This window comes from Medicago truncatula, chromosome 8, assembly GCF_003473485.1.
Source record: "Medicago truncatula cultivar Jemalong A17 chromosome 8, MtrunA17r5.0-ANR, whole genome shotgun sequence".
NCBI classification, from domain to species: Eukaryota; Viridiplantae; Streptophyta; class Magnoliopsida; order Fabales; family Fabaceae; genus Medicago; species Medicago truncatula.
This window is the reverse complement of record NC_053049.1, coordinates 47,464,228-47,478,036: the sequence shown is the minus strand read 5'-3', so window position 1 is coordinate 47,478,036 and position 13,809 is coordinate 47,464,228. Positions and strand designations below refer to the sequence as shown.

Sequence of the window (13,809 nt, the reverse complement as noted above, 5' to 3'; positions counted from 1 at the left end):
TTGAATGGGATACAAAATACAATAAAACTCATATACATCAATACATTTTTACAAGTATTCAGTCAGGTCCAAATTGATAAGTAGAGACCTATTGAACAATAATGAGCAGTGATTATTCATCTAAAAGGTGTAACTATATATCATATAAGAACGTTTTTTTTTCATAAGCATTCTTTGTATAGTTAACCAATAACACACTTGAAAATATGTTCTTATCTTTTCAAGTTTACAGATTTGCTTTAAAAATGAATAGAATTACAAAAAAGAAGATAAAAGAATAATAATAATGAATGACCGATAAATAGAGGTTATTCTACTTCTACTCGATGCGCACCCATGTTCCTGTGCTAGGTATGCCACGGTGGACAACAAAGAGCAAGTAGTATCCTGGAGGAGCAATGGCCCCAGATGGTGGCGCCGCCATCCTAACGGTGTAACTTCCAGGTTCTTGTGCAACGAGCTCATCGATCTTGAGAATTATAAGCCTCTGACCCATGGAGAAACCATGAGTAGTGAAAGGTGGTGCATACATTGTCACCTTTATATCATTAGCTGTCAACCCAGCCCCATCTTCCACTGAAAAATTTGTTTCAAATGTATTTCCATACTTTAACTCTTTTTTAGTTGCACCTTGATTAATTTGTGGCCTATACTTATTAAAAGCCTCGTCCAAATAAGGAGGAGAGAATGCTTCAACTCTAGTCTCAGTTGGATACTTATCATTATCTTTATAAGTTTCATGTGTGTTGCTTCCACTAACCCAAATCTTACCATTAGGAAGCACAGCCGAAGTTGAATGATACATTCTTGCAATTTGAGTAGGCATCATCGCCTTAAACCTCAAACCCTTAGGCTTATCTGGATTATACAACACAGGTGTGTAATTTGGCTGGTCAGCATCCCACCATGCAGATGTACCGTATTGTGCACCATTGATGAACAATAGTTCTCCATTTGGGAGGATAAGAGCATCTCCCATGGTTCTCCTTGATGGCATCATTTCAGAATCCCATTTAGGGTTAGGTTCGGTGACTGTTAACCTATTGCAATCTTGAAGAGCTGGAAGGAATATTTTCTTTTGTTCCGCTAACACGAAAGCATTATGGAGGTTTCCGCCACAAACGATGACTTCTGCCTTGGTGGTTTCAGCATTGAGGTCTATTGGGAGGAGAGCCGACTGACCGGAGGCCGGGTAGTTACGCGAGCCGCCAGGTAAAACAGGAAAGGTACGTACTACTTTGTTGGTGGTGGGGTTCAAAAGGAGGGAACGGTTGTTTGCAAAGATGAAGAGGTTTCCGTCTGGGACAAGATGGACAAAAGGGTACAAGTTGTTCTCGTCTAAGTCAGATGTTTCGTATAGGAATGGAAAAAGGTTAGGTTTTCCACTTTTTTGTCCTTCTTGTGGGATGAATTCGTAGCTAAATGATCTCCGTCCTCCTATCACCATGAATTCTCCATTTGGAAGAAGTTGTTGAGTTCCATACCTATTAATTCATTATAATCAAATTAGATCAACTGTTTGAATAAAACATCTGATCAATTAAGCTTTTATTATATAAATTATTTCTATAAGCGTTTCATATAAGTCATAATTTACTTTCATAAGCTGTCCTTAAAAGTTTATGGTAAAAATATTTTATGTACATGCCATGAACCATTTCTATAAGTTCTTCTAAACAGTAATTCAAAAGCACTTTTGTTTCAAATGGCATATATATTAAGAGAAAATATATCACAAATTTCATAGTTGAGTTGCATACCATCTATTTTCAGACAATGTCCCGTCATATTCTCTCCATTCACAGTTTTGGCAACCGCCACCATAGTATCTGATTGATTTTTCCCCCTCCATGAAACCACCAGTACTCACGAGTGTACCGTCAGGTGCAAGTCCGCCGGAGGAACACCAGGGATCTCCTCCGATCATCTAATGATATTTAGCAAATTTATTATAATTCTTTTTTTTTTCATGTTAATGAAAATGGTAAGAATATATACAGTAATAATGATGGTACAAACCTTGAGTGGTCTAACTTGATTTGTTTCAATATCGTATTCAGCTGAATGAGCAAAACAATCAACTTTATCTTCTTGTGTCCTCAACTCTTTGTATGGCACACATGGCACCCCATCTGGAAATTTGATTCTTGACACACGATAAATCAGAGCATCTATGATGATTATCTTATTTGTAGGCAACAAATTAATATGCATAGCCGATACTCCAGAATCCGGTGAAATTAGGTCCCAACGACCAATAGAAGCTAATTCGAAATCAACTTTTTTGGCCACCTCTTCTACAGGCTTAAGAATATCTTCTTCTACAGGCTTAAGATCTTTAAAAGTGGGAGCGTCATTGTCCCCGTAGTTGTTATTACCATCATCACCATTATCATATAACGGTGAATTGTTGTCGCCGTAGTTGTTATTATTATCATCACCATTATCATATGGGACTGTGAATATGCTATTCTTAAAAATCTTGTGATGATCTTTTGATTTTTTAATTTTCTTTTTAGTTTTATGTTTGGCATCCACGGCAAGGAACAAAAGAGCGAGAATGAAAACAACCTTGTAAAAATTTGTCATTGTGGATGATGAGAAACCTAAAACAAAGGAAGGATTTTGGACCCAGACACTCTTTAACGAGGCTTGTAAATTACAAGCCTCTGTTTAAGGTGTCTGTTCTTTAAAAAAGGTTCTATCAAAATAATGTATCTTGATAGGTTTTAATAGCCGTAGGGTAGAGAAATTTATGCATTTGCCAATATAGCAAATGGTTTCGACCTTTTTTTAGTGGGGACGCGCTTAGAAACCGTTGAGCTATACTGTTAAGGGATGGACGACAATATAGCAAAGCACCAAGACTATTTTGCGAGTTGTACTAAAAACAGAAAAATCCAACTTCAAATGTGTGTGTAATAATCATTTTCGGGACATCATTTGTTAAGTGGCAAAATATGTTTAAATTTTTACCAAAATACATTATGTGAGTCATAATAATTATGTATATGACTGTATTACATCAATTGCTATTAAAAAAAAGGAATTAAAAAACAATAAAGATATGATTACATATATAATGCTAGTAGTGCAACTTGTGCAAGAATGAGGATGAGATGCCATGCATATTTATGAAATTATATAAATCCTTTAGACTTTTTAATAAAATTTTATTTTCAAACTATTGTTTATAAGATGTATTTTTTTTTCTTTTTCAAAACATGCTATTGATGCAAAGTAACCATTAGTTTTTATAGATGATACCTATTCTATGTCAAGGAATTTGGTTGGCCATTTTCAGTAGGGTCTTGCCTTCAAAATGCATTTTTTTCATCCATTATCATAAAAAATTTCACAAAATAGTTGTACAAATATCATTTCTATTAAAATAAGAAAACTAGCACAAGATGTGCAAAGCTACTCCAACCAGTGGCGGAGCCGGAGCCACTTGGGGACAGGGGGCTGGCCATGGCCTACCCATTAATTACTGGAAATTACTATTTTACCCTTGCCTTAACATAAAAATTACAATCATGTCACCCTCAATTTTTTTTCCTAAAACAGGTAAACTTTTCTCCTCCCTGGATGTGATTGCGACACTGCTTTCCTCCATTCCATTTATTTGAAACTGTTTTATTAAACCATATAAATTGGTTAAAAGTGCTTCATTAAGAGTCTTAACATTATAATTATGAAAGTCTTTGTACTTCATTAACATAGTTAGAAGTATCTTAAATTGGTTGTTACTAGATACAAACTATAATTATGAGTTATATTATATATATCATTTTGATAATTTTTTTTTCTTCTTTGCATCAGAAAAGTTAAGACGAAAGTTGAAGAATTGATTCCTTTTTTAAGAGGAAGGTTGATGATATCGAAAGAGATGAAGAAGTTATAATTTCTTCATCCGAACCTGAACCCAATAGAAAACGAGCACCGTCCTTCAAAGCTTAATAGAGTAAACCCGGATGACTTTGAGAATTCTTTAGGATGTGATCCTGGAAAGTGTATTCTAATTTGGTAATATCCACCAAATCAAATAAATGCAATACGAAGAGCGTATCTAAAATGGGGTCCTTATCAAATGCATTTAGAAAATTATCCCTTGTTCGACAGAGATGTTTGAGGTAGGAACAATATTACATCAACACTCATTTGAGTTTAGTTTGATTCGGCCATCCCAAATTTTTTTGTCTGACTCCGCCTCTGACTCCAACACCATCAAACAAACAGCATACAACTTGTCTCCACATTTCCACATTGCAAGCTTGACAGATACATAATTAATATAAATCACAAAGGTCCAATATAAATACAAGACCACCCCTAACTGCATAACATGATCAACTCCTGCAGCTCCACGCCTCCACCCAATGAAGAAAACGGAAACCATACTAATGTAATCAAAGAACCAGCCTTAAAAGCAAACACTGATCATATGAGCACATAAACCGCCCCACAACACTTCAGTTCAGCTCCCTGCGAACACTACATACGCACAAGAACTGATATGAGCAAAACAGAACCAGCCACTACCAACATCAAAAGCAGTCGACGATCATATACCACGGATACAAACAAGTGGATTCAACCACCAATCGGACCATCGAAAGTTTGTGTTCAATCCCTCCCTCCCTACACATAAACCAAGACCAAGATAGGCTCTTGATATGGTCAACCACCTCTAAATAATTTGCAACCTTCCTGTTAAAAATAACATTATTTCGCTCCAACCACATGCACCAAGCCGTTGTTAACCACACTAAATGCGATACTTTTTTTACTTTTCTTACCTTTGCAAATTGGATTGAATTAATGAAAGTTGTTTACTACATCACCATCCCAAACCTTCAGCCCCCACTCCCAACCAATTAAAAATCAAGCTCCACGCTTCCAACGTCTCTGAGCAAGTTGCAAACAAATGGCTAGATGTTTCAATTTCTCTAAAGCAGCACACACACAACATTGTCGGTGAACATCTCTTATTACTTCCCTTCTCCGCAATTCCACTCTAGTTGGCAGCCTGCTCCAAATCTGCGAAGCTGCTGCCACAATAATCTTCATCATATTCAGCATCACGGAACAAATTTGACAGCACCAAATAGAATTTTTTTTCACCAAGAACCCTGCTCCTTCGTCGGGCAGCCAGCAGAAGGTATCAGAAACAGATGGTCGCGGCTGCACCTGCAGAATTTCCTACTGCAAAACAGATGGTCCGGTTGCAAATTTTTGGACCAATTCCATCTCCAAATCCACATATTATCTCACCAACATCCCATGTCGGACACCTTAACATCTCTGTTAGAAACCGCACTGAATAAATGAGGGAATCACACACAGAATGGTTGTTCTCTGATCCACCAATCTTTCAAAAAGAGATATTTTCCCCGTTTTCTACTACTTTTTTAACAACATCGGAAAACTAATTTAATTCCAATTCATCCTTTTTAAGCATTAATCACAAGTCTCGCCACCACATAATCTAAATACGAGTATTGAAGAATATATGGAGTCCAAATATCATTGTTGTATTATGTAAGGCATTTTACGTTATTAAAATTAGTATATATCCATATATAGAATTTCCTGCTTATAAAAAAAAGTAGTATAAATTTCACGTGAAGAATATGAAATGATTCTAAAGTGTGTGTGTGTTCGCTACCATGAATTTTCGCAAACTGTACACAAATCTCTTTTTAGTGTACTTGAGAATCCTCCAAGTGAATAGTGTCCAATTGTGAGGTGAGTTAGAGGCCAAATATGGACGATCTCATGGACTTATCTCAAAACCCAACAATGGAATCAGCTGATGGTTCACAGGGTTGGACCGGATACTTATGTTGAAAGTCTTTTTGACATTGGTGATTAGACTGTGTATTGTGTTGAGCACAACAACGATGGTAAAAGTGTACGTGGATGAAAAAACTTATGTTTGAGGGAGGGGGGGCATATACCTATATGAATGGACGGATGACTCATACTTAAAGTTAAATGGGAGATTGTTGTGCCAAGTATAAAGCCATGATCTCCGGACTCCCCTCAAGACCCGGCACCACTGTTAAAAGTTAGTTCATAAAATGAGTGTGCCAAACCATATATACATCCAAAAGTTTGAGAATTTAATTTGACAATGTGAGACTCTAACAACAACTTCAATGTTCATTATAACGCCTAACAAAATAAAAGTTTCCTCTATTAGTCTCATGCACTTGAGAAAAGAAGAAATGTTTCAGAAATAAGTTTTGTAGAATTTTTCAGAAGTATAAAATTCCTACTCCTATTAGCTACCATTTTTCACAGAACCAATTTTAATTGCTTGTAAATACACTATAAATGAATAACAAATTAGTCAAATTTCTGAGCTAGTTAGTTCAATGAAATAGATAGCGATGCCAAATATATCCAAGGAGATTTTTTTTGCATAATCGATTTATATATTCAAAATAAAGATTGGTACGCCATTAATGTTGTGTTTCATTAATTTGTCGAGCTTTTACAATTCTGAATTTGTAAAAAGCAGTAAAATATGAGAATCATCAATAAAGAGATAATCTGAGCTCCAAATCTAGCTCTTGAGTGTCACTTGATTCTGAACCCATGGAACTACTCCTCTTCTTCATATCTATGTTTTGAGAGTCCTACATATTTATGGAGTGACAGAAACAGTCAATTTTAAATTTACAGTTTTATATTATACACTGATAAATAAGTATACATAATTTTATGCATGTTATATAAAAAAAATTGAAAATGCTTACATATAAATTTAGAAAGGGTTGAGTTATGTTAGTTTGAGATGGATACTGGTTCTCCGAGATCACATTGCCATGTTGCCATCTGATTTAAGAAAACACTCACATATCAGAACAAATTCATACATAATCATGACAATTAAATAACATAAAATAAGAAGAAGAAAAATTTCATATATGTCAAGGATCTGAAGTGAATTTACCTTGGGTAAGAATCTCCATATGTGATATTTGTTCTTTCATATTCAGGTAGACCCATCTGCATTATTTCAGGATTAATTCTTGTATTATGTAACACATTATTATACTTCAATGAATTTTGGATAGTGCAATTTACTCTTAACTAGTAACATAAACAGTGAGGAGTGAAAATGTAAGTGAGGAACATATTCACCCATAAATCAAAAAATTAAGAATATGATTGATAAAATATCTTTCAAGTAATGTGTGTGAGACCAATTGGTATGTAATAAAATTATAAGCCTGGTTAAATTAGACATACCATATTACTATGTGGTTGGAAGGCATATGAATTAGGTGAGTAGGATGATGAATATGACATTTGTATTGCTTTTTGATCTTCCTGCATTATTTGATAGACAAAAACTACTAATCAATTGAATTTCACTATTCAAGAATAGTAAATAAAAAAAATTGGTAGCTTAGCTTTTAGCAAAAATGAAGGAGTAAGATAAATTTACATTGTAATTGAAATGAGAATGAGATGGTTGGTTGTAATTATAAGGAGTAGGTGGATGATGATAAGGGGGTGGCAATTGAGTATGTAATCTGATTTTCTCCAACTGAGCAACACCAAGTCCTCTTTGAGGTTGCTTTGGCTTATCTGAATTACTCTTCTTCCCTTTTCTTGATGAAGTATATGAAGAAGAAGAAGAAGATCCATTTCCTCTTTCATATCCAAGGTTTGGTTCTCCAAAATAATTACTACTATCCATTCTTTTTGGAGGGTGTTGGAAGAACTGCTTTCACTGGATGATGATGATAGGGAAATGAGAGATCCCCTCCACAAGTGATGTTTATATATATATATATATATATATATATATATATATATATATATAAGTTGATGCCACCTTGCTGGATTGATCAGATTCTGCATGTATAGATTTCAATGTTATATTATATATATATATATATATGCTCTCTCTCTCTCTTCAACTATATGTTCTTGCCTAAGTATAATATAAATCTCTCAACTTATGTATTTGATTATTATATATCAATCATGTTTACATTATTATTTATTATAGTTTTTTCTACCCAACTATCATATACTATATATATACTTTTGGAGACTATATGCTGTATGCAAATCAATTCTCTCTCATTTAATATGTTAATTTGTAGGTTAAATTATAAGTTGTAAGACGATGTATGGTCTTACTGAATCGGCACCGATTATAATTAAGAATTTAAATTCTTTACAATCGATTTTATGATGCAACCGACCGTAGATCGTTAAATCAAAATATAAAATATGAAAAATATTTTATATTTTGATCGAAAGATGTGCAGCTAACCAAAAATAAAGGATCCAATACCAATATAAAACATTTGACATAGATGATGTAAGAACTTTTACCTGTGCTGTTATTTGATTAGTGAATAAGAATAAAATGGTAAAAAAAGATTTAAGTAAAAGGTAAAATTGTTACACTGTCTATAGATAATCTAACAAATAATTAATAATTTACAATAAAAATTACGTATAATCTAACAATTAAAGAATTTTCAATTAAGTCAAATGAAATTGAATTCCTAAATTCAATTTAAAATTGTAGATGCCAATGTTAAAAATAATTTAATAAAACAGTATTCAAAGTATATTCTTACCATCGAAAATACTTTTAGCGCTTATTTGTTTCGTAGCACTTGCGCAGTATGACTCAATACTATTTTTATTATTAACTTATGGATCTTGTTAACGAGTGTTCTCGAGTGCCTAGGACACTCGTTAACACTTCCCTTAACTTATCAATGATATTTTTTTTAGGGGATTAACAATACTTTAAGAAACTTATTTTTCTTTTTTTAAAACGTATTTAACACTTTATTTTTTCTCTAACTTTATTTTTTCTCTTTTAAGTTGTAGTGTGTATGGGCGTCCAAATAACATTTTGCTTAATTTATCATGATTGTTGTTTTTATATATGATCATCAATCTTCCTTGAGCTATGGTGATTATTTTAGTTTAGCTGCATTGATTGATGTAAGGTAACAAAGCTTGATGTGGGTTCCACTTTGCATGTGGTTTCCTAGCACACGGTCAATTTGTCCCAGCTGATCGATAATAATAAACTTGCCTACAAAAATTAAATAACGTTTAAGCTGAAATGACATAGCTGTAAATTCTATAATTAAACAATTTATTCAGAAAAGGAAGTAGAATAAAAACTAGAAAGGACACTTTTTAGATTAAAAAGAAAGAGTCCAATGCCTTTTTTAACTAATTAAAACGACCCACAACCACAAGGTTGATTAAAATAAAAGGAGTGATTGACCAAAAAATTGCGATAATTAAAGCAATCTATACATGATTATAATAATAAAAACAATAATAATAATGTGGTTGTAATAAATAAATAAGTGGATGAGAGATCAAATCTAATTGAGCTGTTTCACGCATGATTTGTGGGTCATATTTTATGAGTTGTTTGTGAGGTGGAAAGGGAAAATTCTCCAATTTGTTGGCGAGACATGTGATGATCTTAACCCATTCAAATTAATTAACTAATCTCAACTAAAATTATGTCGTTAGCTTCAGGAGATGATGCATATATTCAAAGTATTTATAGTTACAAATAGTATATACAATAGCTAACTTTACATAATTTGGGATTTGCTTCCTTTTTTTCTTCAGTACTCTGTATTCTTAAACTTTCATTCTTTTCTATCATTTTCCCTTTTTTTCTTCTGCCTCCTACCACTAATTCTTCAGTCTTTCATGTCTTAATTAAGTTTTTCCTAGCCGTTATTGTTAGGACCCTGAATGAGAAAAGGCACGTTGATCTAAATTTTTACATTATCTAAATCACTTCAAGATTTTTTACATTGTTTAAGGTGACAATTAATCAATTATAGTTGAAAAAACTATTACACTCTGTCATAAACAATATACTTTACTTGAAGTTAAATCACTTCCATAATTTCTAAATGTTGATAATAGGTCTAAAAATTTATGGTGCAACTTCCATATTGATAAAAATAGAAAGTTTTTCAACCACCGACATAATCTCAATGCACACCTTACACCAATATCTACTAATGCTCAATCATATGTTAAATCAACATCTTGTGTACTTTTGATTGTATCAACATCTCATTGATTAGAATTGTCCACAAAGCAAAATTGATCATTATATCAAATTTCTCTAACTCAAACTTTACCGTGGAACTTTAGATTAGAGATGTATCAATATTGTAAATTGTGCACCTATAAAGGTTTTTGGGAAAGAGAAATAGAGTCTTTTTAAACCAGTTAGAACTTTTCTAAAACAACACTTTCACAATATCATCCTGATTTTGAGCTCTGCAACCACATAGCATGCTAAAACGTAATAAAGAAAACCGTGATAGAGAAAATAAATAAACGCAATTAGAACATAATAATATAATGTGAAAACTCTAAATCCAAAGGGAAAAAAACTATGATTATTGTCTAATGAAATGACGGTCTATAAAATAACATATGTGAAAATTGTTACAATACACACTCTTCAAAATAAATGTCTAACTTCATCTAACGACATTCTAAGATAAGAATATAAGAGAAAATAAAAATATTAAATACAAATTTAAAGTGTTTTTGACATGTTCATCTTGAAACTAAAAAATATAGAATTAAATATGTTTTTAGTCCTTGTATTTTGCGCTCTTTTAAAGAATATATGGTCTTGGACTCTTGATCTCCCTCTTCTTTTCCAATACCAACGATGGGAAATTTTTCCAACATGTATCATTTCAATCAATATCAATACTTGTAACACTATCTTTATTCCTCTTATAAGAAGGAAAAAATTTCATCAAGACCGGTTAATGCAAGTCATTAATGTAGTGATTTTAAAGTTTTTTTTTTTAAAGTGATAAAGTTTTTTTTATCCATATGAATCAACGCGGTACACTAAATATACTAACATTTATGCACACCGTATATCAATCACTTGTCCTCTATGTGTCTCAAGTAAAACTTAAACACATATTTTACACGAGTAAAGATCCTCTTCCTTTATCAAATTAAATTGAATATACATTTGGTAAGATAATGTATTAACAAGATAGATTACACGAGATAATTTGAAACTATTGATATGATATTTTACTATTGATATGATATTTTACCATTTGTCAAACACATATTTTACACGAGGAAAGATCCTCTCCATTTATTTATTACTTGTTATATGAGCTCCATTAACGGATGCAATTTTTTAAAACTATTGATATGCTATTTGAACATAATCTATTTTTAATATTTGAGCAGAACTTCTAATTTTATTGAGCCGACGCTGATTACACGAGATAGATAAATCGAAGTAACCTTACTTAAATCTATACGTTTAAAATTAAATTTAAAATGATGCATTTTAAAAACTAACAAACTAAAATTTGATGCATTTTTAAGCTTAATAAGCCTTTATAACATAAAACAACGCAAATATAAATATCAAATATTGATTAATAATATTTTAGTAATTAAATCACTTAGTAGTAAAATTTATAATATATGATCTAATTAATATCATTAATGTTTTTTTTTGGTAGTGATATCATTAATGTTTTTTACGTGTATTATTCATGTTAAACTATTAATTAAATTATAATTATAATTTTGAGACCTAAGAAATGTGGGTCCAAATGACTGCCTCAATTCTCCACCCAGCCCTACCAAGAATAGTACAAATTCAATCCAACAACATGATTTTTTTTTATTTTTTTATTTTTTTATCAATTGTCCTATATAAAAATAATTTTTCATAAAGATAAAAGGAAGCAAAAGAGACGTAAGGAATATATACACACGCATATGGTATTTCCAATAGATTTCTGCACACATGCAAACCATTACATTGCAGGCAGGTGCATTATTCATTCCACACGATTTTCTTGATCTATTTTATTGTATACATTATGCACACGGGGACTTGAGCTTGCATTCTCGTCATGGATGACATGGTCACTTAAAACTTAAAATGTTGACATTTGACACTCATAATTGAAGATTATATCTCCTTCTATCTCTCATAGATCTAGTTTGTTAAATTTTGTGATATGATGAGTTCAACTACTCCCTCCAGTCCTATTTATAAAAAATATTTGATTTTTTTGATTCATTGCATAAATGATGTTTTTTTGTCTTCATTCTAGACAAGATATATTAATTACTCAATGAATCTAAAAAGTCAAAATTTTCTTATAAATAGGACCGGATGGAGTATTTATTATGTTTAATGAGAGATCAATACCCTCGGTCGTTGTTTAATTATTTAAACGGCATTATTATGAGTTGAACATAAGGTGAAAACCTAATTTGTAAACATAGACGATGATGAGGGTAGTTCAGTCTGTCATTGTTGTTCTCTCATCGGTTGTCTCGTAAATTTTCAAATGTATACATATTCTTGATCCATGTCTATATAATAATAATTGATATTGTAAATGTATATCATGTGAAGTTATTGTGTGTTTCTCCGATCGTATTGTTCGAGTTAGTATAATTGAACCTAAATCTCAATCACTTCTTGCATGACATACATCAGAGTTGAACGTGAATAATTGTTAATTTGGTAAAAGCAAAAGTATTGGATCAAAATTACGTATAGACATACATAACCTATTATAAGATGGGCGTTTCTACGGTACACCTCACAAATTGAGGTGTACCGATACTCTGCTTCATAAATTATAAATTAATGATCATTTTATGAAATAAGTTGTTATTTGTCATTATTTATATTTTAAAAAACACCATCTCATGAGAAAAAAAAACATCATTTCATTGTTTATATGAATTATATTAAATTTTTAACATTTTCATATAAAAAATAATCAATATTCTTCATTATGAGCAATAAAAATTCAAAAAAAGTAAATTTTATTTCATCGACGCTTTTGGTAAATAAGATTTAATTATTATAGTTGTCAATGATAGAAAATAATTATTTTTTCTTCAAAAAACAATCAATTTAATTATTAATTTAAAGTTTGGTGTACCGGTACACTCAAAATGTTGGGTGTACCATAGAATTTGCCTTATAAGATACATTCAGTAATTAGTAGTACATTCATAATTGTACCCAAAAAAAATAAGTACACTCATTACGAGTATAATAGGAGTGTGTACACAATGATTATATAGTAATGCGCTCTAATAAAAATATCACTCATCATAAATAGCATGTATTTGCGCTTGTCCAATCTATCATCGGTGGAGAGAAATTTGTCTGAACCTAAATCGTATGTGTGTTCATTTCGGCTGACATGTACTCCCTCCGTCCCTTATTATAAGTCGTCTTTTTTTAAAAAAATTTGTCCCAAAATTTAAGTCGTTTTATAATATCTATACCTCATTAATTAAATTTTTCCCAATTTACCCTTAACAGAAATTTTGAGCATTAACAATGAATAGTCGTTTTATATTCATGCACTTTTGACTATGGAGTAAAAACAATGAATAATCGTTTTGAGCATTAACAGAAATTGGCTACTTTTCAAAATTAGTTTTATTTTCCAAAGCACATACTCATTTTAAATAATTTTCAATTCTCTTTGCCACCGTCCCATTCATTAATAACAATGGTGCTATATTGTTAGTTCCCAAAATAAATATTGGTGGGAAAATATGGAGGGAACATTGAAATATCCAATTTTTATTCATCGGTTCTATTGTGGAACTAAAAAAAAAAAAAAAAAAAAAAAGGTTAGCATCAAAATTGAAGAAAATATAGCAACTTTTCATATGTCTATTGGTTACCGTTCCAATAATTGCATATGGAGTAATTGGGAGAGTAATTTTAGAGATAGTGGATTATAA

General features: G+C 31.7%; 2 protein-coding genes across 2 annotated transcripts; both read right to left on the bottom strand.

The window, feature by feature from the left end:
• Window positions 1-302: 302 nt before the first annotated feature.
• LOC11406020 (aldehyde oxidase GLOX1) lies at window positions 303-2,413 on the bottom strand. Its single transcript, XM_024773157.2, is given in 3 exon segments — window positions 303-1,484; window positions 1,761-1,917; window positions 2,016-2,413. Coding segments are annotated over 3 exon segments (1,521 nt in total). The 5' UTR covers window positions 2,215-2,413; the 3' UTR covers window positions 303-319.
• A 2,245-nt stretch (window positions 2,414-4,658) lies between these two features.
• LOC11406019 (protein SPEAR1) lies at window positions 4,659-7,801 on the bottom strand. Its single transcript, XM_024772289.2, has 7 exons — window positions 7,460-7,801; window positions 7,261-7,341; window positions 6,962-7,017; window positions 6,765-6,843; window positions 6,565-6,644; window positions 5,132-5,190; window positions 4,659-5,051 (listed from the first exon to the last, which is right to left on the bottom strand). Exons 1-7 carry the CDS (start codon window positions 7,712-7,714, stop codon window positions 4,885-4,887), a joined length of 777 nt encoding a protein of 258 aa, XP_024628057.2. The 5' UTR covers window positions 7,715-7,801; the 3' UTR covers window positions 4,659-4,884.
• Window positions 7,802-13,809: the final 6,008 nt, after the last annotated feature.

Bases quoted from the DNA above. Each gene is read 5' to 3' on its own strand.
- LOC11406019 (XM_024772289.2), bottom strand. From the start codon at position 7,714: ATGGATAGTAGTAATTATTTTGGAGAACCAAACCTTGGATATGAAAGA. The intron at 7,342-7,459 runs GTAAATTTATCT...CAAATAATGCAG, and splicing joins ATTCTCATTTCAATTACAAT to GAAGATCAAAAAGCAATACA. The intron at 7,018-7,260 runs GTATGTCTAATT...GAAATAATGCAG, and splicing joins TCCAACCACATAGTAATATG to ATGGGTCTACCTGAATATGA.